This window comes from Pyrus communis, chromosome 1 (genome assembly GCF_041283825.1).
Source record: "Pyrus communis isolate YQ-2024b chromosome 1, ASM4128382v1, whole genome shotgun sequence".
Taxonomy (NCBI): Eukaryota; Viridiplantae; Streptophyta; class Magnoliopsida; order Rosales; family Rosaceae; genus Pyrus; species Pyrus communis.
The window spans coordinates 19,553,363-19,576,915 of NC_142565.1; the positions used below are offsets into that span (position 1 = coordinate 19,553,363).

The 23,553-nt window shown below is 38.0% G+C and overlaps 1 protein-coding gene across 21 annotated transcripts; it reads right to left on the reverse strand.

Annotated features, from left to right (window-relative positions):
• Positions 1–18,262: 18,262 nt before the first annotated feature.
• Positions 18,263–22,548, reverse strand: LOC137720881 (uncharacterized). 21 transcript variants are annotated; one of them, XR_015966307.1, is made up of 10 exons: positions 21,445–22,548; positions 21,266–21,333; positions 21,105–21,163; positions 20,642–20,703; positions 20,423–20,483; positions 20,100–20,197; positions 19,532–19,634; positions 19,269–19,431; positions 18,764–19,145; positions 18,263–18,574 (listed from the first exon to the last, which is right to left on the reverse strand). XR_015966307.1 is itself a non-coding variant. In XM_088699585.1 (9 exons), the coding sequence occupies exons 6-9, from the start codon at positions 20,133–20,135 to the stop codon at positions 19,001–19,003; spliced, it is 447 nt and encodes a 148-aa protein (XP_088555711.1). In that variant the 5' UTR covers positions 20,136–20,197; positions 20,423–20,483; positions 20,642–20,703; positions 21,105–21,163; positions 21,266–21,333; positions 21,445–22,547; the 3' UTR covers positions 18,582–19,000. The 21 variants fall into 21 exon arrangements, 11 of the variants coding, with proteins under 11 accessions (XP_088555730.1, XP_088555735.1, XP_088555711.1 ...); XR_015966288.1 differs by having other exon boundaries at positions 20,642–20,763; positions 21,105–21,188; XR_015966305.1 differs by lacking the exon at positions 18,764–19,145 and having other exon boundaries at positions 19,532–19,630; positions 20,100–20,174; positions 20,642–20,763; positions 21,445–22,545.
• Positions 22,549–23,553: the final 1,005 nt, after the last annotated feature.

A 23,553-nucleotide genomic window follows, 5' to 3' on the forward strand; every position in this document is an offset into this window, starting at 1 on the left:
AAAATCAACAACTATCTACCTTAAACCCAAGGTCCAACACAAGGCTCGTGTTGGATCAAATCAAACGGTTCATAATCATCCTAAAACCTAATATGACTATATAGTCCATATGAGGATGCAATGCGTTCGTTAGTAGTTCCATATAGTCTCGCTTGTTTCAACGAAACAGTGGGAGTATTATATGCTACTAAATCATATTAACTTGGACCAATAGTTGTGATAGGCCCATGTTCTTTTAATATGATTAAAATGTTTTTGATGTAGCCCAACACTACTCCCTCAAATAAAATGGATATTAAGTTGATAAGCGAGAGATGCTTTGAACATCTCTTCGTAGGCCTTCCACCGTGGTGGGCTCCAATCGTTTGTGACTTGTACACCGGCTTCACCCTATCATGGGGGAGTACAAAGTGCATGCTTACACTCAGGAGGAGTCCATAAACATATGATGAGGTAAGTGTAGGCAACGAGGATAGCCAACATCGTATCATCGTGAGGTTATTCTTGAACCCCTACACGAACTAAGCATGGTGGGAATAACTTAACTAAGTGCAATGGTGCCAACATCGTATCATCGTGAGGCAACATTCTCTAGAGGCCAAATAAGATGGGTAATTACAAACGTTGTAAATGAGTAAAGCGTTATTCTCTCATCATTATTTTTGCTAACCAACATCGTATCATCGTGAGGTGGGCTTGGTAATGGTGAGTCTCCCATGCCCCGCTAAGAGTTCAATATAACTCTCGAATTCCATTGAGGGATATGGAGTTTGCCAAAAATAGTGGGTGGTACTATTTGATTCAAGACCCAATCAAGTAGTTAATCAACAATCTAATACGATTTCTGTTATGTTATGTAGTTAACGACATGCCTAAAATACTACCCACCATTATACTTGACAAAATGGCCTAAGACTTTTTCCTTGCATATCTCTCGGATGATTTCACTAAGTTTATTGTAAACTATAAAGTGAATAGATTCGATCATACTTTTAACGAGATGATTGACATGTGCTGTAAATTTGAAAAATGTTTCAAAAAGGACAGTGGGAGTGAGAATGCAAAAACAAGGAAGAGGTTACATAAGAAGAAGGCAAAGAAATCCAAAGGAACATGCTTTCATTGTGGAAAGGATGAACGTTGGAAGAAGAAATACAGGGTGCGCATTGCGAGCCTTATGACACGAACTTTTGAAGAGACTATTTCGGTCATAGAAAGTGCTTTTACAGTGAGCTCCAATTCCTGGATATTTGATTCAGGCGCTAGTCAACATATCTGTAATACGATGCAGGGACTAGTAGGGAGCAAGACACTACGCAATGGGGAGATGGTTGTGCGAGTTGGGAACGGCGCTAAAATCTCTGCAAAAGCAATAGGCACCTACATGCTTAACCTACCCTCTGGGGAAGTCCTGGAACTTAAAAATTGTTTATATTTTCCTTCATGTATAAAGAATTTGATTTCTATCTCTAAGCTTTTACGAGATGGGCACTCAGTATTGTTTGACAAAATGAGTTGCACTTTATACTTGAACGGTCGTATTATCTCTCATGGTAATATGATAGAGGGACTTTTTCACCTAGAGACGAATAGTGGGATGCACTGTATTGAAAGCGGGAATACCTCAAAACCCAAAAGGGCTAGAGAAGAAGTTAACCAAGAAAGGATGTGGCATCTTAAACTTGGACATGTGAACCTTGAAAAGATTCGCAAGATGTCGAAAGACGGATATGTCCGCCCATTAGGTAATGACCAGATGGGTACTTGTGAATGCTGTTTGAAAGGGAAGATGACCAAATCTCCATTCACTGGGAAAGGAGAGCGTGCCACTGAAATTCTAGGGTTAATCCACACTGACGTATGTGGACCTATGTCTACTACGTCGAGAGGAGGTTTCTCCTACTATATCACATTCACCGACGATCACACTCGGTTTGGCTATGTGTATCTTATGAAGTACAAGTCAGAATCCTTTGAAAGGTTCAAAGAATTCAAGAATGAAGTTGAGAAGCAAACTGGGAAACAGATAAAAATCCTAAGATCAGATCGAGGGGGTGAATATCTGAGTAATGAATTCCTAGATTATCTCAAAGAGTGTGGAATAAAATCACAGTGGACTCCACCGGGAACTCCACAACTTAATGGAGTTTCTGAAAGGAGAAATCGAACCTTGATGAACATGGTTCGTTCTATGATGAGTTCCGCTGATCTGCCAGTAACATTCTGGGGATATGCTCTACATACAGCAGCTTACTTGCTTAATAGAGTACCTTCCAAATCAGTTTCACAAACGCCCTATGAGATATGGCATAGTAGAAAGCCAAGTCTTAATCACATTAAGATTTGGGGTTGTGAAGCATATGTCAAGAAGCTTGAAGCTACTAAGCTTGAAGCGAGATCAGAAAGGTGCTATTTTGTGGGATATCCTAGAGAAACTATGGGATATGAGTTCTACCATCCTGACGACCAGAAAGTCTTTGTCGCCAGAACTGCTAAGTTTCTAGAGGACGAATTTGTTCTCAAAGAAACTATAAGTAAAACGATGGAAATTAATGAGATTAATGATGAACCACAAACAAGCACACGACATGTTGACAACCCTGTTCCTGAACCCCTAGCTCCACGTAGATCTGAACGGGTCAATAAGCCACCTAGAAGGTATGGCTTAGACAATGACTTTGCGGAATTGCACCTTCTAGGTGACAATGACACAAAGGAAGACCCTAGAGACTACACTGAAGCAATGTCCGACATTGATTCAAAGAGATGGCAAGAGGCCATGAAATCCGAGATGGATTCCATGTATCAAAATCAAGTCTGGACTCTTGTAGACCCTCCAGAAGGTATAGTACCTGTTGGAAACAAATGGATCTTCAAGAGGAAAATAGGCGTTGATGGGAACGTGGAGACTTATAAGGCTAGACTAGTAGCCAAGGGTTACAGGCAAAGAGAAGGGATTGACTATGAAGAAACCTTTTCTCCTGTAGCCATGATTAAGTCTATTCGGATTTTGCTTGCTATAGCTGCGTACCATGATTATGAAATCTGGCAAATGGACGTGAAGACAGCCTTTCTGAACGGCTACCTAGAGGAAGAGCTTTATATGGCTCAACCCGAAGGTTTCGTGTCCAAGTCTGAAAAGACTAAGGTATGCAAGCTTCAAAGGTCCATTTATGGACTTAAGCAAGCCTCCAGGAGCTGGAACATTCGTTTTGATACTGAAATCAAATCGTTTGGTTTTACTCAAAACGAAGACGACAATTGTGTTTATCAAAAAGTCGTTGGGGAAGCAGTTGTATTCCTAGTGTTATATGTAGATGACATATTACTATTCGGGAATGACACTGCAGTACTTTCTTCTGTAAAAGTGTGGTTGTCCAAAACCTTCCACATGAAAGATTTAGGAGATGCGTCTTATGTACTTGGGATAAAGCTCTATCGTGATAGATCCAGAAAATTAATTGGATTATCCCAATCTATGTACATTGATAAGGTGCTAAGTAGCTTCCAGATGGAACAATCTAAGAAAGGTATTCTTCCTGTAGGACATGGAATTCATCTTTCTAAGTCCATGGGACCTAAGACTCCTGAAGAGATACGGCATATGAATATGATTCCTTATGCTTCCGCCATAGGAAGTCTTATGTATGCCATGATATGCACAAGGCCTGATATCGCATATGCTGTGAGCATTACTAGTCGATATCAATCTAACCCAGGATCAGAACACTGGGCAGCTGTCAAGACGGTCCTTAAGTACTTAAGAAGAACTAAGGACATGTTCCTCGTTTATGGAGGAGCGACAGAGTTGCGAGTGGAAGGCTATACAGACGCAGATTTCCAATCTGACGTCGATGATAGAAGTTCCAACTCCGGATATGTATTCACTCTGAATGGTGGGGCTGTTAGCTGGAAAAGCAAGAAACAAAGTGTAATTGCTGATTCCACGACAGAGGCTGAATATGTCGCTGCAGCTGAAGCCGGCAAAGAAGCGTTTTGGATGAAGAAGTTCATCACAGAACTTGGAGTGGTTCCAACCATTACGTCACCAGTAACTTTGTACTGTGATAATAATGGGGCGATAGCTCAAGCCAAGGAACCCAGGGCACATCAAAAGAACAAGCATTTTGATAGGCGCTTTAATATCATTAGAAGATATGCTGCCGAGGGGAAAGTCAACATCCTCAAAGTTGCTTCAGCCGATAACGTAGCAGATCCACTAACGAAGCCAATGTCTCAAATCCAACTTGACCGTCATATGGAAAAGATGGGTATTAGATACATGGGAAGATGGCTTTGAGTGCAAGTGGGAGATTGTTGGAAGTATGCCCACAAAGCCACTCATTTGATGTAATAGCTTTTTGGAATACTTATTGTGTTAAACTTTTAATAGAGGGCAAAGCTTATTGTTAATCACTATTTATAGTATCTTGTGTTTAAGCAATAAGGGAATCCAAGGAATGTATTTGATCTAAGAGACAAGTGATTTAAGTTAGTTAAATTAACGAGACCTTTCTCTTATGTTCATTCCTAAAACGTTCCTAGCCATAGGATTGCCAATTGGGCATTGACAATCCGCTAAGGTTAGTATGTGTTATGTCGACTCAAGCGTGAGTATGAACTAGTCTCAAGTCATTTGGTGTTGGACACTAAGGCAAACACATAGGTGCTCAAAAGAGTAATCGAGTACACTGAACAACGATCAAACGAGAGTTCGAACATACATGTCATGTGAGAACTCAATAGTTGCAATATGCAAAGTAGTCCTTTGACCTGAGGCATCATTGATGTCTAATGGTTAGGTCCTTGATCTTTGATTATGTCAACGGCATTCCATTGGAGTGTCCACGGCATTGTTGGGGTCAAGCTATCTAGTCATGTAGGCATATGAATGTACAACAAGGGATCTCTAACCTTCCATGATGGAAGGAGAATACTCTAAGATATGATTCGAGAGTCTTTGGCCAAAGCATATGAATATGACTAAGGAAGGTGTTCCAAATCTTATTCAATTGAATCATATAGAGAAGTATCACATTGGATAGTAGACATGAAACAAACTATCACTTAAACAATGTGATTAAGAGTATTGTATTAGAGAAGGACCGTATTGCATTGTAGTTGTAACTGGATAGGTTCTCCAACCACTTCTACTTAGCTTGGGTAACCATGACATGCTGCTAGGCGTCACCCATGGTTTGTGGAAGCCCTAAAGATTAGCAAACACTAATTTTAAGGGAGAATTGAAATGTGGTTTCAATTCACAATCGATCGTTAAGAGTAACATCGCCCACTACCTCGCTAATTGGAACCTAATGGATCGTACACCGAGTAAGGATATAAGTGAAGAAATTATATGAAATGGATAAGCAATTAAATGGTTTAATTGAAGAATGGTCAAGATTAATTAAATAGTTAATTAATTATACGAAACGTTCGTATTAGGCGTTTAAGTTAGTTTTGGGCTTCGGGGCGCAAAAACGTTTTGGTCCACAAGGCCCATTATGTTTAAGTTGTATGACAACTAAAACAAAATGGGCAATTAAGCCCAATAACAACATATGGCCGGCCATAAGGGTGGAGGGTAGTGAACTTGGCTTAATTGCAAGTTTGCCACTCCATTGTGAGGTGGTATAAATACATCTTTATAACCATTTCATCCCAAGGGTTTTTCTAATAGAATTTGGGTGAAACCTATTCTCTCAATTTCTACAAAGAGGCCGGCCACCTTAGGGGAAGAAAATCTAGCAATCTTTCTTCCCTAAGTCATCCATTTCATCTTCACACAACATCTTTGGTGTGGAGACTTAGAGACACCAAACTTTTGGTGTTTTGGAGAACAAATCCTCAAATCCTCAAAGAAGAAAAAGGAGCACTAAAAGGGAGGAAATCACAAGGAAGATCCAAGGAGCAAGGAGGTGACTTGAAGGCCCTCCACTTGGGTGAATCCCTTGTGCAATCAAGGATGAGCTTCAAGGGTAAAGAATCTCTAAATTCTTATTCTCTTTAATATTGTTAAAGAGTCTTATGGTTCACCATATACTAGGCTTTGAAAGTCATGGGTTTTATGAATTGTTTTTGAATGCATGCCTACTTTAAAGTGTTATTAGTATGCCTATGTATTCAAATGTTCATGCATGTTCTTAGCTAGGACAAAATTTTTCCTTCACTTTTCTGGTAAGAATCATTTGCATTCATATAGGATTTGTTTTCCCTATTAAAGATTGATTTGGTGTGGGATTTTAGAAGTCTATACAAATTTGCATAGTCTTAAAAAAGGAAGAGGTTTAAATAAGGAAAATCACTTTGTATATTAGGTAAAAGAGTTAACCTAGTATATAAAGGGCTGTGCTCGGAGTTTTACAAGACACCTTTTACACTCTAATCAAAATCGCGATATTGTTTTACAAGGTCAAGGGGGAGAGACAAAAGGCTGTTAGGTTCTTAGATTTATCTAGGTAATAGTTTGAGAGCATAACACATCATTCATTCATCATGGAACTTTGTGTAAGCCTTTCCTGTGAGGAAGATCATCAACCTGCGTGAATCGGTATTCATCCAAGAGAAGGTGAAGATGGTGTGTTCAACAAGACAAGAGTATTTGATAAAGCTTCTTTTGTGGTGTAAGAAAGTATCAATTGAGCCTTGTACAAGTCCTTAAGTTTTTTAGTGAAATTGGCTGTGTGCCTTGTGGTTTTTCTCTCCTATGTGGAGAGTTTTTTTCCTCGTGCGAGATTTCGTACAAATACTTTATCTTTGTTTATTTTTCAGTTTGTTGTGTTTTGATTTCTGTTGTGAAGAATTAGGATTGAATCACATATCAATCTTGCATGTTGCATTTTAACATTGATCCATCCAGGTTTACAATTACGCTCTTCCCAAACTTTCTCTTATTTTCTACTTTTCCCTAGTCATTCTCCCAATCATTGAGTGCATGGGCAATTCCTACTTTTGTCGTCTCATACACACTCACTTAAGCTTGAAAGCCAATGCCTTGTCACCTTGATTTTGGTTTGAAAAACCACCAAGAATGTTCAAAATCTTGAAATTGTTTTCACAGTTTTGTGTTCTTGGTGTTCATAATGTTTTTGTTGTGTTCTTCATTTAATTTTGAATTTGGGTGTTAATCTTTGTTTAAGTTTTAGTGTTTCCTAGAATCACACCATGCCAGACAAACTAGGAAACCACACCAACAAAAGAGCAAAAGTTGACAAAAGGGGATGAGGACATCCTTTTTGAATAAACATCAATTTTTAGTTTTCTTTTGCAATTTTAAAAAAGTTGCTCAACTTTGTTGTGTTTGTAGTTTGGCCCAAAACTTTTCAATATTTGCAATTTAACCCTACCTCACTAGAAGAACAAAATATTTTGATTACAATTAGACCCATATGTACTAAATCCAATTGTTTATGTTGCATTCCAATTCAATTATTTAATGTGATTAAGTAGTTAGTAGATTGTTGACTATTAACTTGTGCCTTAAAATGATAAGTGATCTATGAGATTGAACATTAATTTAGAGAGTTTGAACCATGAAAATGTGTTTTAATTATCAATTCAATTGGACGACAATACGTGAGACGTTAATTCAAAGAGTTTTGAATCATGGGAATGTCTTTCATTTAAGTTATTGACATGAATATGTTAAATAAGTAAGTTCAATGTAATCATCATTAGCAATAAAGAAAAAGTAATTTTTATTAAGAAACTTAAGGGAGTGTAGTCCATGGAATTAAAAAGTGAAAAAACAAAATACAATTATTTATAGAGAAACAAATTTCAGGCATGAAGTATTATTTTCTTCGCCCTACATTTGCAAAAATCTGCTCTTGAGGTGTATGATGTGTTCAATAGTGAACTTAATTCTCCAAAAAAGTTACGCCGTGTCAGTATTGGATCTCGTTCCACTTGAATACCATATATTGACACCCAATCTTAATGCCCACGGAAACCCTATTTAAGATCAGAAGCTTCTACATGAAAACTTAAAAATGGCCTACAGTTATGGTAGAAGAAGATCCATATAATTCCTTCAAATTTAAATAAAGCAAGCAGATGCTAAACCATTGGGTTTGATGGGTTGTACTAATCTAGTATAGACAAGAGAGGAGTGCAGACCAACAAACTTGACGATCGAGCTAGTAGCCTTTTGTTTACGCTTTCTTTGATTGCCAATATTGTTAGATTCCTAAATTCGACTAAACTTTCTTAAAGTATAAATTAAAATGTTTTCATAGCAATAGATACTTTTGTAATTTAAGAATGTTCCTAGTTTCATTGCTTATATTATCATTTGGATTTGGAATAACACTCTTGTCAACTATCCATGTTAACATAAATTCCTAGACCAACCTCATAGTCCTATTTTCCTACCCACCATTAAAATGTTAAAAAATTAAAGGGTTTTTATCACAAATGGCCCATGAAATTGACTCAACTCATCAAGATGGTCCTTGAAATTGATAATCGATCAATGTAGTCCCTGAAAATAAGTGTTGAAAATCAATGTGGTCCATCCTTCATAATTCTTTTTAAAACTCTGTTATGTGCTGATGTGACACATAAGTGGATCCTACTAGACTAATTAATATTACCAAGTGGCTTTGAAATACTTTAAAATAATAATAAAAAAAAAAAAAACAGAAGCCGAATGAGGAACTGTATGCCTGATATCCAGAAGCCCAAAGCCCCTAATATTGCATCCACTACACAATGAAGCAGCACATCCCCAAAATTCAAAAATTAAATCGAAAATGTAATAAAATAAATTGTTGGAATACGCATCCCAACCTCCATGAGTATGTTGATGCCGCCGATGATCAGAGGGTACCTGGGCTCTAGCTTGTGCCGGTCGAACCTGTGCCTGACCTGAAAAGGCGAAAGATTGGACAAAGTGGCGGAAGTTTGAGCTTGGTCGACCTCGAAGGCCGTGCTCACAGAGGCACAAACGATGAGTCTGCTTCTGTGATTACTCAGATGGGAGAGGAAGAAGATGATGAACAATCATTTTTTTTTTACCCTTTTGTTTTTTTTTTAAGTTTTTAATTATATAAATAATTATATTACTATTTAAATATTTTAAATCCACATAGTAATATTTAATTATATTTGTAGAATTCAGTTATGTATCACATCAACACATAACATAATTTTTTTTATGGAATTGTAACGGAAGGATCACATTGATTTGCGACACCAATTTTCAAGTACTACATTGATTGATTTTCGATTTCAATGACCATCTTGATAAGGTGGGTTAATTTCAGAGACCATTTGTGATAAAAATCTAAAATTAAAATATTGTTGTAAAAATTGTGGGAATTGAATGCCCACATGGTTTAGTCAAAAGTGAAAAAGTAGGATGACTAAAAATGGTGGTATTGTCAGATTTTGTTATTGTTGGATGACATGGTTTTCAACTTGTATGGCAACGCTTTCAACATACCTTAATTTTCCTTTTAGACTTCTGCACATAAATGATTTTATATAAAAAGCATGCAGTCTATGATCAAACAACACACAAGATCAAGAGTGAAAGCAATAGTATCAATATCTCTCCCCTCTCTTTATCTGCATCTTTTGTGTGATATAGTTACAAAAATAAACAGTATGATACATTGCACCTGTTTCACTTTTAACTCTTACAAAGATTATCTCTCTTTCACTTTTACCTATTTATAACAAAATACTATTTCTTCGCCCACTATTATTTTTAGAATAAGTTTTAATATATATCTCAATTATATATTTAATTTTCGAAAGAAGAATTAAAAAAATTTACCGCCATCCTCCTCTGTTTCTTTCGAATCAGATTTTGACGAACTCCAGTTGAGTTTCAATGATGTCGAATATGGTTTCAAAGAAACCCAACTCACTGCAACCCTCCCAATTCGTTTATGACATATCCCAGGTCAAAACCTAAGAGCCTTTGCAGGAAATCCCTAACCCCACTTGAGCTTCGAATAGGGGTTTAAAAAGTGAGTGAGAAAATAGAACAACAAGGTGAGTTTAGCGGCCGGGTTTAGCATAAAAGAACGTGAAAATCCAGTTATAATACCAAAGTTGATAACACTATGATTGCCAACGATCCATCTAATTTCTTTAACAAGGATTCAGGATTTTAAAATACCTTGATAGGCGACATAACGTGTAGGCTTTTCATTTCCTTGTCTACAAGACTTTTGTCCGAGGATGTTAATTTATATGGTATATTACCCAAACTGCTATCATATCACTCATTCATATTGAACTTATGCTGAACTTACTGGAATTTGGTTCCACATTAGAAGAGCGTGGAGTGAGAAACATGAATAAACATTACCCTTGTATTCTTGTTTTTATTATTATCCTGTATTGGCCAAAGTAGTAGTTTATACAAGTTTCTTGAAATACTTTTGAATTGCCCTTCACCATTGCAAGGGAAGGGATTATTATTATTATTATTATTTTTAAATGAGGATTAGTTGTGGTACTCATTTGACATCGAATTTCAACGATCCGAATTGTCTATTTTGTAAGTCTCGATTCATAGATCTATTGTCACAGCTCGTCCCGAATTATTTTTATCGATGGCATGAACTGACTAAATTGCCCTTGAGCGTGTTGGTGGTGGTATGTGTTATTGGGCTAAGGATTTGGACCAATTAAAATCTTTCCTAAGTGTTTGGACCCATTTAGGACTTAAGCTTTTGTTTGTTTTGGTTGGTAGCCCAAACTAGGACCACACACACACACTCCCATACAACCCATTGACCCTTATCTTTCTCTTTCTCTTGGATTTTTCTGAAAGTCCGTACAACTGTACGGACAAACCTCAAACCAGACCATTTCTTCACGGATCGACGTCGAGGAGCCTGCTTTTGTGTTCCTTGTGATCTTAGGAACCAATCCATACCTTTCATTGGACGTGAAGCCTTGGTTTTCCAGAGAAACCAAGAACCCCGATTTTGAGCACTGTTCATGTGATCGTAATTGTGGACTTTTCAAGGAGTTTTGAGGTCCTAGGAAGCTTTAGAACATCTTCACGAAGCTCAGGGAAGAAAGTTGGAGTGTTTTGGACGTCGGGAAGCTTAGTTTGACGAGTTTCAAATTTTGGCCAGATTATCGAGGTTTCTTCGGCAAGATCCCGTGAATTTCAGGGCTTGAAAGTGGTAAAAATGTGTTGTACTCACTCTAAGCTTAATTTTGAGACAAATTTCATGAATTTTGGTTAAGAAATTAAGAAGATATGAAGTTTTAAAGTTTTTTCCGGAAACCGGCGAAAATTCAAGTTGTAGACGGAGGCGCTAACGGCGGCGACCGGCGAGGCTAGTCGGAGAAGGAGAAGAATATTCCGTCAAAGTTGATGAAATATTCTAACGGCGTCAGGTAACGTCATTAATTTCTATTAGGGTTTTAACGGAATATTCCAAACGGCAGTTAAGTTTCTGTCAGGGTTGGTGGCGCTTGGGGGTGCGTCTGGCCTTGCCCTTGCCAGCGCGTGGGTGGTCCAAAAATTATTTTAAAAATATAGGGATATTCATGAGAAGTTATTAGCTAGTTTCGGTTGTATGCTTTAATTAACGTTTATTTAGTTATTTTGCATATAGGTGAGACCTATCCAGAGGATGAGCGCCATCAATCGAGGCTCGGGGGCTACGACCCTTCAACATACCAGTGAGTGGGCTTTTGGTTTTCCGTATATACCTATATACTTGAGATATTTCCTAGAAAATGAAATTGAATGATTATACATTTTGAAATGCCATGCAAAGTATCTGCCTATTTTATTTATGCATTAGTAGTTGCATATATTTATGATTAGTGTTGCGGATGCACAGGTAAGTGCCAGGTAAGTTCATAAATTAAAGATATGAGATTGTTTAAGTTGTGCAAGATATGATGTGATGCACTGAGAGCTCATAAACCTACACCCCGATGTTAGTTCTCCCGCCTAGAGTTAGGGCACAGTCCTTCACGTGACGTTCACCTCCCGCACCATATGCTCACCTTGGATCCAAGTTAGGTACACATGCTTGTCGTACAGACCATTATAGGTGGTTTTGACTCGTCGGTGACCCGCGATCATTCGCACAATCTTCACGTGATTGTAGCACTAGAGCATATTTATTTTACACATAATCTTCTCGTATAGACCACTTTAGGTGGTTCCAACTCGTATGCAGGATTTGATATGGTTGAGATTGGTTATGAGCTATAGACTAAGCCATGCAGGTCACGGTAGGTGGATCCGGCTGATATGATATCTGGCATTGATATATTTTAACTGGATTACTTATGGCATGGTATATTTCTATGGATTTTCATCCTGAGCATGATTTTTGATCTAGCATATATTATGTTTTCTGGGAATTATACAGGTTTTACGGCGAAGGGTTAGAACTTTTGAGAAATGAAATGATTTTGAAAAGCTTTGTTTTTGCCCACTCACACTTTCTGTTTTGCGCCCCTCCAGGTTTAAGGTAGAAGTGCTTTGGTGGCTCACAGGGATTTCGACGATGGTTCTGATAGAACATCAAAAATTTAGGATCACCCTTGGGTGTTATATAATTAGTACTTGTCCAGTCAGACTGCACTTAGGCTATTTATGCTCTGATTGTGTATTTCACACTTAATCTCGCACTAGCACCTTATTTTAGCTAGTACTTTTAGTAGTTTGGTTTTTATTCACTCGTATTTCTCTATATCATTATTGCTTCCGCACTATGCACATGGTTACGTCACTTTCACGTGACGGCCACCACGCCCTGATTTAGGTCGGGGTGTGTCATCTATGAACATCCTTGCAATAATTTATTTGAGGGACACTTTGTGATGCTAATTTCGTAATTTTTTTCAATGATCCGAACCATGTGTACTTTAATACATCATTCATAGATCATTCTCGTAAAAATATAGACAAATCCAAGATGACTAAGACATCCAATTATGGTAAAGAAAATTGACGAATACTGTATTTCAAAGAAACACTATTATGACTACCATTCAATCCAACAGTCAAATGATTTCGGATTTGAGTGATTTTGGGTAAATGTGATACTTGAATGAAGGCCTAAAAATGAATGGTTGGATCATTGAAATATGGTGCAAAGTGTGTCATACAAAAATAAAATCCCTTAAATAAGTTTAGGGTAAATTACACTTTACCACCTCAGGTTTGAGGTCTATAGAAACCTCATACAACATCTTCAAAACATTTCACTTTCATACCTCAAGTACTATTTTATTTCAATATAATACATCTGTTACATTTTCCATTCATTGATCCGTTAAGAGCTGACGTGGCTGCCAAATTTGTGCCATGTGGCAATCTTTTATTTTTTATATTTTTTTATGAATTTAAAATATAATAATTTACTCAAAAAAAAAAAAAAGCAAACCTGAAACCCATTCCACTTCCCTTTAACCCCTAACCCAAACCCTAAATGTCACATCTCGGACCGAGCCCCCACCACATCCCGGGCTCGACTCCACTGTAGCACGATATTATCCGCTTTGGGCTCCGACCACGCCCTCACGGTTTTGTTTATGGGAACTCACACAAGAACTTCCCAGTGGGTCGCCCATCATGGGATTGCTCTCGCGCGTTACTCACTTAACTTCGGAGTTCCTACGAAACCCGAAGCCAATGAGCTCCCAAAAGATCTCATGCTAGGTAAAGATGGGAATATCCATATAAGGCTTACAGGATCCACTCCCCTGGGCAATGTGGGACGTTACAATCCACTCCCCTCAGGGGCCCGACGTCCTCGTTGGCACACTTCCGGCCAGGGATTGGCTCTGATACCAAAATTGTCACATCTCGGCTTGGGCCCCCACCACATCCCGGGCTCGACTCCATCGTAGCACAATATTGTCTGCTTTAGGCCGCGACCACGCCAAAAACTGACACACCCCGACCCGGAATGTCCACTAGAACTCCTAATCGAGCTGTGTTATCTGACACCTGGAAGGTGGCAAAGCCATAGAATGTGATAATGTGTAAATTGTGAATAAATTTAAAACTAAAAGTTCCTATATACACAAGTGCGCGGTGAGCAGGTATGGACCCATTTCACACGTGATACAGAGCATAAGAAAAGTAAAATGAGGTAAGATAATAATTATACCAACATAAGGAGCCACCTGAACTGGGAGTGCCACAAGTCCTCATCGATATGGAACTTTGCTACTAGAACCGAGAGGGGTGCAAAATAGAAAGTGTGAGTGGGCAAACAAAGATTTTCAAAATCATTTCAATTATCAAAGGTAGTAACTTACTACCCCTCGTTGTAAAACCTGTATAGTTTCCAAAAAATCATACTACATAGAAGTATGAAATCAAATGTATACTAATAGTAAATCCAGAAATATACCACTACTCAGCATCTCATTAGCAATATAAAATAATCATGTGCTTAATAACCCATACTAGCACGTAAGCTGGAATCACTTATGGTGACTTGTACAACTACACCCATATCTCATCAATCAATGCTAGCACATAAGTCGGAGTCACTTATAGCGACCTGTACGACTTATCAATATCTTATCAATCAATGCTAGCACATAAGTCGGAGTCACCTATAGTGACCTGTACGACTTATCCTTGAAAAGTAATATGTCAGCAGGATCCACCTCTTGTAGCCTGTACGGCTGAACCCATAACTCATCACATATCCCTACACACGGGTTGGAACCACCTCTAGTGGTCTGTACAACAGGACTGGGTGTAAATAAGTACGCTCAGTGCTACGATCATGTGAAGACTGTGCGAATAATCGCGGGTCACCTACAAGTCGAAACCACCTATAGTGGTTTGTATGACAGGACCGTGCATCTACCTTGGATCGAAGGTGAGCGTAAGGTGCGGGAGGTGAACATCACGTGAAGGATTGTGCCCTGACCACGGGCGGGAGCACTAACATCGGGGTGCAGGTTTATGAGCTCTAACTGTATCTATTGTAACATATACGACTCATGGGCAACCTGTATGATAGTGTTAGAGTTGCTTATCATTGCAACCTGTACGACAAGGTCGAAGTTGCCTTGAACATACACGTAGTCATGCCATAACTCCATCATTTCAACTAATACCATAAACTCACCTGAACTTACCTGGGTGTCCTGCGTTCACCTTTGCACTTCAAAGCGTTCACAATAATTATGTGCAGGTAATATACATGTGGATATACCATGATGCAATCTAATACTCAACCATGACATCGCATTTTCAATTATATACATACATATATATATATATATATATATATAATATGGCATAAAAATGCATAAGCTGTAACGCCCTACTCCCGAACTATTTATTTTTGGGAATAATTATCAGTAACAAGCCTAACTAGACACTAGTTTAATTAACTATCATTACTTACGTTTCCTTACTTCAAATTCTTGATTCTTCACACATTGATTTATGACCAACATTTAACCACCAAATCATAAGGTTAAATCTCACATTTTCCACCAATGTCCCTCACATTACTCAATTCCCTAAATAAGGATATTGTCTCAATTATTTAATCTCACTTCTTGTATGGCTGCATCTAACGTCTCGTTAGACTGCCTACGTACCCTAAACAGGAATCAAGCCATTTGTAGTTCACATTAGTACTTCAAAGCATTCACAGTAATCATAAGCAATAATCAATTTATAAACGTTTCTGGAATTATCAATCATACACACACACACACACACACACACACACACACACAATAGAAAGGAAAAGGCCCACTCACCTAAGGTCCGCGCTATGACTCCCTAGCACGCATATTGAGACATCATGAACCAATGTCGCCTAGAACAATTATCAAATCACATCTCAAAGTTCTTACCGATAGAATACATAATTTACATAAAACACATCCCTATGTAATTCATTTCGGAAGATCCGTACTTCAGATTTCCAAATCTGTAACTTCCAAATGTCCACATTAAGCTTCTAGAACAACATCCTCAAGTTTCAGAACGATCCAACGGTCGGATTTCCGCCAATTGCCAAAATTAAGTGGCAGCCGACATTTTATTTTACAAACTTACAAATCCCATTCGGGAAGATCCGCCAATTCCTAATATCCTTAAATATTACGTACTATCAAGTACTAAGGTTTGGTGATGATCTAACAGTCGAATCGTCAATTCATGTAAGAACCCCGTGATAGCCAACTAGGTGGTCAACTACAAAACTACATTAAAACATCATAATTTCACTAAACGGATGCCAATTATGAAACCAAAGCATCCAATTTAGCCTAGGAAGGACAAGTGGGGTCTTGGCCCATGTGCTGCCACACGCGCCGCCGCGCATGGTGGTCGGCCACCACGGTTTGCCGGAAAATTCCACTATTTCTAAAAGTTCTCAAATTTCACAAAAATGAAGATCTCAAAGAGGGGAACAACTTCTTACCTACCACGAAGTCCAAAAGTGGGCGAAAGATGGTCAATTTCGCCCACAAAGCCGATGGATGCCTAAAGCTTCCCGATGTCAATTCGTCGTCAACGGTGGTCCAACGAGGTCAAGGTTGGTCAGGATTTGCTCCTAGGATGATGGACTACAAAGCCCAAGTGGTGGCATCGGCCATCACTTTGCTGATTTGCCGGAAATTTGAAAAGAGTGGAATGAGAGGGGAATGAGATCTTCAAGATGGTGGTGGTGACATCGAAAATCTCCATCGGAGTTGGCCAGAATCGGCCTTGGAAAATGGGAGGTCGTGGAGGTGTGGGTGACGGGGAAGCGGGGAGCTTTCTCCTTTCTTCTTTTTCTTCTTCTTCTTCTTCTCTCTGATTGGCTGAAGGCTTTCCTTCCTTTTATGTGATTGGTCCTTTGTGCCTAAAATCTAATTGGGATTCTTCTTATTCTTCTTCTTCTCTCTCTCTCTGATTGGCTAAAGGCTTTCCTTCCTTTTATGTGATTGGTCCTGTGATTGGTCCTTTGTGCCTAAAATCTAATTGGGCTTCTTCCTTGAAGGAGTTAAATTAAATTACCAACTGAAATATAAATAACCAAATTCAAATATTCGTAACTATATCGTTATAATCCAGACTTGCGAACAGCTTTTGCCTATGTGTTCGTACCAACGAGTATTACACAAATACGTCAAAAGAATAAGTCATACGTTCCTCTAGACGATGGTCAAAGAAAGTCAAAACCTTCACCTCTAGGGCATTGGCCATAAATTCATTCTTTTAAAATTTATAAAATCGTAGAACTAAGGATGGGTTATCACACTAAATCCCAAGTCTTCTCTGATCCACTCTTCCCTCTTCACCTCCTCGACCCACTTCGTCTTCCCCACTTGAGCACCCCCTTCTCCCATCCCCTATCATCACCCACCCCTTGCCCACCCAAGCCACCCGTTCTCCAATCACCAACCCCGTCTATCAGCCCCTGGATCTTCTCTGCCTTCACCTTTGACAACACACTACAGCCACCACGAAGCCTCGAGCTTCAGCAATCCTTGAGTTTAACACACTGCAATCACCACCAGAAGAAGATGAACACGAACCCAGAAACCCAGAAAAAGCAACTATCGGGCTCGTGCGGGGATGGAGTTGAGGTGGGAGTTGAGGAGGATGGAGGGGAAAGAAGGTTGGACATGGTGGCGGTGGAGAGCATTGGAGGTGGAGGGGTTTGGGCTTGGTGAAGGTGAGGGGATCAGGAAGGGAGGGAGAAGATGGGTTTCTGCATTCTGGGTTTATTTTTATTTATTTTTAATTATTTTTTTAATAATTTAAATAGGATAAATATTATTATATTTTAAATGCATAAAAAAAAAATTTTTTTACCACATGACACAAATTTGGCAACCACGTCCGTACAAATGTAGATACCATATTTGCCATGTCATCACTTAACGGTTTACTTAACAGATTTTTTAACGGATATATGAAATTGAAATCAAATGATAAGTAAATATATGAAATTGAATTGTTTTAAAGATGTTTTAAAGAAATAAAATCGATCCCAAATCCGAGGGGTAAAATGCAATTTACCCATAAGTTTATTTGCGATATTCTCAACGGAAGGGTTGATATGTCTACACATACCAACGAAATGTCCCAATCTGTATTTCTAAATAATATTTGACATCCACAAGAGATGGGCCACGACACAAGTTGGGAGGCAGTTGAGGCCTCTCTCGTGATTTAGTGCTCACTAGAAATTTAGCCCGCAGCCGCGGGAATGCCAACTTAATTATAAGCGTTGTATGTGTTAGAATGAGGAACTAAATGTGTTGTAACCATTGTGTGTAAACATGTAAAAAGTACTTACACAAAACAAGTACAAAGCATTCATAAAATGTATATAATAATTGTTGACAACTCTACATACATATAAATAGTTGTTCAAAATATAGCTGCTCCTATTTGATCGATGTACAAATTGACGTTAGCACGAAACTCATAATAAAAAAATGGAGGGAAGGAAAGAGGAAGATGGAGCTTTACAGGCGTGCAAACCCATGGTAAGCTTGGTGTGGCTCGTTGGAGTCGTGCAGATAGCTGTAAGCCTGCAATACTTTAGCAAATAAATTGATAATGCTTGTGCTCTGCTCTATTCTGTTCTTTCCCAAGTTGATCCTACAAACAAAAGCAGAGACAAAACTTAAAAACCGATGCCAATCAATGAAAGCTAAATAATCCCCATCCTAAATCTTTTACAAAACAAAGCAATAAGAAAATTTCAACACTAAATGTTTTTTCATACGAAAAACAAAACAATGAAATAAATTTCCACATTAGGCTTATTTCAGATATTTAACATCGTACTTTGAAATTTCTCCCACGGAATGAGACTACAGTGTTCATTGACGACCATTGTAAACAAAAGGTGGACAACTCTTTGACCATGTCATTAGACAGTTACAAAAGCTTACTTTCCATGGGCTTGTAACTTACAAATTCCAAACTCAATGTATCATTTGTGTGTCCTCAGCTTTCTTTGTGTAATCCAAAAAAACAAAAATGTGACTCTATGGCCTTCTTATAACACAAAAATATCCCTAATTAGAGCATGCCACACACCAACACATTGCTACTATATAAAATATTTTTCTCAGTGGCAAGTATTATACTCTCCTTTGGCCAAGTGGATATGAAATTGGTTGAGTATACTGTTCTAGCCAATTGGATCAATAAGCTCAAGTTTGCACTGTACAAAACCATAAGTACTCAAGACATCAAATCAAATCCTGCACTTTACAAATCACATATGGGCAAAATAATAGCTCTGAAGAAACTGAAAGAAGTAGAAGGCTTTAGAACATAAATATACCTGAGGTGCCGAAATATGGTGCTGAGGAAGTGTTTTCTTCTTATTTTGAGGGAAGAAGAACGCAGCTCTGAATTTGGACCCATTTTCTTATCCCATAGTTCCCATAACCCATAAATAATTTTAGTGTCGTTCAAATAACAAATACCCCAGATGAATTGAAAAACTGCAGAGATTAGTTTCATGAATACATAGTGAAGCCGAAAGCCATAGTTTATCTAAACAGAGGGTTTATTTAATCTAAAAAGAGGCAAAGACATACATACCAATCCTCCGAATGTTCTCTGCATGATGTTCTACTTCAAGAATGTACGACAGCTTCCCCTGCAGTACAAACTCCCACCCAAAGCACATGCCACCATGCTCTTCCTTGAACAAACAAAATAAATTATACGCAAGTAATGAGCCACTTTCTTTCGGCATCATAATTAATCTTTACTGTCATTCAATAATATACTACCACCGTGTTGACACATGTCAGAATCTAAATTACATCTGTTCTTATAAAAAATGTTTATAACATAAATTTCAATATGTCTGCTTACAATTTTTAAAGGGATTAGTGGGGATAAGATTAGGGATACGCTTTAGACATCAACCCCTTATGGATAGCCCTTCTTAATCCTTCAAGTGTAGTCTAGTCCTTCATATTAAGCATGGCCTAAATGCTGTAACAATCCGAGATAACTTGTATGGAAATGAACTGACAATGAAGGTGGGTATTTGTCTTTTGGGTGATCTCATGATGCAAACATATACTGCAGGATAGGTAGCTAAAGCTATTTATGCTTCGTTCACTTTTTAGTATCTATTTGTAAAGTGGGAAGTTCTTACCTCAAAGTTTGCCTTATATGTGACAGCTTTCTCCATGTTTGAAAGTTGAACCACTGAAATCAGAATCCCTCATATCTGCTGATGTTAAATTGACTCTTCTGCATCAGTCAGTTACATTGGTGTGAAAATGCAGATACTAATGACAAAATTAGTCTTGCTCTTTTCAAATCTAATACATTAGCTTTAGCAGGTCGTTCATTGTGGAGGGTAGCTGACAAATGCAACAAAGAAAAACTACAATTTGGGGGGGAAAAAAACATAACAAAAACCAAAATTTTGAGGAAAGAAAAATTGAAGTTTTTTTCTTATGTGAGGAACCATACCAGTATTTTATTCAATCAAGAGTTTTTCTCTGAGCTAAAAGTTGGGACTCCCACTTTTCAACTGAGAATGAAATAACAGAGAAAACGCACAAAATAAAAGGCCTAATTTCCAAATTATTTTAAAAAAATTTTAAAAATTAATTTGAATCAAACTGAAGAAAATAGGTCAAATTATGTAAATCCCAGTAAGTGGAAAAGGATATGGTGAGTGATTTTTACCTTGAAAACTCACATAGTTTGGAATGGATCATCAACAATCTCTGGAGACTCCACTGGATCCACTATGATATCATCCTCCATGGTTATGATTCAATTTCATTTAAGAAGCAAATCATCAAACACTTGGTGTCCAAAAAAAAATATGAATTTCATTTCAGAAGCAAAACACTTGGTGTGCATAAATAAAATGACACAATAATCTGAACAACCACTACAAATGGCAATGCCATTACAAAATAACGCACTTTTCTTTGGATCAAGAACTTAAAACAAAAAGCAATTTCATATTGTTCAACAAAAATCAGAAACCAGTAATTCACACACATTCACAGATCTTCAAAACAATTGGACAACTACAAATTAAACTAAGCAAATAAAAAATTTCTTGGAATTCAATCGAAATCAGCAGAAGATAAAAATTACGCAAAAGAAATGCACAATCTTGGCATTGGAATTGAAGTACCTGAAGTAGTGTAACTGGCCCGGCATCCACCATTTCAAAGTCCCCAAATCGGCTTTGAACTGCAAAACCCAAATCGAACAAAAACTAAGCAGAATGAGTAGGATTTAAAATGTTGAAAACAGCAAATGACAGAAGGTGGACCAGTAGCCCTACTATATTACCCTCAACATATGACATTGGATACAGCAATGCATAGGTGGAATGATCCAAATTTAGCACAACGACTTTCCTGCACACCAAAACAACAAATTGCCACTGTAAATATTTCACACAGATTCAAAAACCAAAATTGAAGTCATGGAAAAACTTGAAAACCCGGAATTCAGAGTAAAATTTTTACCTTCCGATGAGCTGGAGGAACTCAGACATGCCATTGCAATAAGTGGTCTTTCCTAACCCAGGCGGGGCCGATCACCACTTGCCCAAAAACCATTTTTGAGTTTTAACATCGGGCAGTAATAAACCCAACAAAGAAATCAGTCAGGTAAAACTAACATCTCAATTCAATTTTTCAATTGATTATTTAATTATGTAAATCTCACCTTCAATTGTTTTAAAATCACAAAAGCTGTTAACTATGTCATCTGATAATCAATAAATTTAAGAAAATTTAAAATGAACTCGATTCACTCCAAATGCTGATATTATATGTTCATATATATATTCACAACAACAAAAAATTCTGTTTTGAGTCCCTAGGATCAAAATAAAAACAAAAAACACTAATTCCAGTGCCTAGATATATAAACATCGCATAAAACACTCATTTGCAAACGAGGGGTAAACTCATATAAAGCTATACGTTTATATGGGTAGCAAATAAGCAGTACAGATGCAGGCACATCTATAAAGCTAAATCACAGATCGATTTCATAAGCATATTTTGCTCAAGCTTTTATAAAGGGAGACATGCAAAATCATACAGAAACATCCATTAGTAAACTGGACAATTTCAATATATATATGGAAGCATGCATGAAATCACAGAGAGAAAATAATAATACAACTTTACCTTTGAAGTGTTATTGCGTCAGGATTTGGGATGGAGATCCGACATGCACACATTTGGGATGAGAGAAATGGGGATTAAACCCAGAAGGTGGGATTCTCCGAAGAGCAAGGAAGAAGACGAAGAGAGAAAGAGGAGGGGGGGGTTTAAATGGGGAGAAGAAGAGAAGCGAGCTTCCCTTCCTAGTTGAGGTTCAAGCCCGTGGGAGAGGAGTTGCAGAGAAACTCTGTTCAGCTAGTACTAATTCAATTTACAGAAAAGGGGATTAGGGTTTTATGGAATCGGAACGGATAGACAGCACATGTTCTGGTTCGTGCAAAATCGGGAGAGAGAACTGGAGTTCGTGTAGCAAATGGAGGACTACCGCAAATGAAAAGCCGAGCTTTGTGAGAGAAAGAAGTGGAAACGGAAGGAAAATTCGAGATGTAGTGGAAGCGGAGCAGTCGACGATGATCGACACATTGGCAGCATGGACAAATACGTAAATTCACCGTGTCAAGGAAGAAAAAGAACAGGAAACAGAGAAGAAAATAAGGGCATTTCCGTCATTTCACTATTCATTAACAGTGCGTTTTAGTATATGTATATGTATTATTTCATCAGCTTCTTTGTTTCCTTTTACTTGTTCAACACTTAAATCCAACAGAGTTATTTTAATTAATTGAAATGGACATACTCTCCCCAGAATCGATGTCATTCAAGATGTCATGCAATTGGAAAATTCACTTACTGCAGCATAAAAAAATGGATAGAACTATGCTGCTGAACAAATCAGCAGCGGCTGCTTACAACCAATCACGGTTGGACATGTGAACAAGTTTATTAAAAAAATTAAAATTTGGACACGTATACAGCCGTGATTGATTGTAAGCAGTAATTGCTGCTGATCTTTCAACATCCAAGTCCAGTTCTAAAAAAAAATTTCCCATCGATTCCGTTTCTTAACTGGTGATTCCAATGTACTTGCCTATAACTTTCACTACGTATTCAATCCATGCATGCAACTTTCCTCCCTACTGCTCTGGGGTTCTGCTGATCAACTTGACTTTTGACGTACTCATTAAACTAAATATGCATTAGGAAATTAGAATTATATGCCTCATTTTAAACATTTTTAGATTAAACATTCATTCCTATAACCAAATTAATTGAGGACCGATAGACTTAAATTGTGACAACCCGTCCCGAATGTGTATATTATTTTATCCTCGAGAGCATGGAAATTTCTAATTTACCCCTGGACATTAGATGGTGTCGTGTGACATGGATTTTGGTTGTGGTCCAATTCATGTTTTCCTTAGTTTTTGGAACCAATTAGAACTTAGGTTTTATTTTTCTTTTGTTTTGGTTGGTGACCCATCTGGACCACACACACACACCACTCCCGTTGACTTTCTCTCCTCCCTCTCGATTTTTCTTCATTTTCCGTACAATTGTACG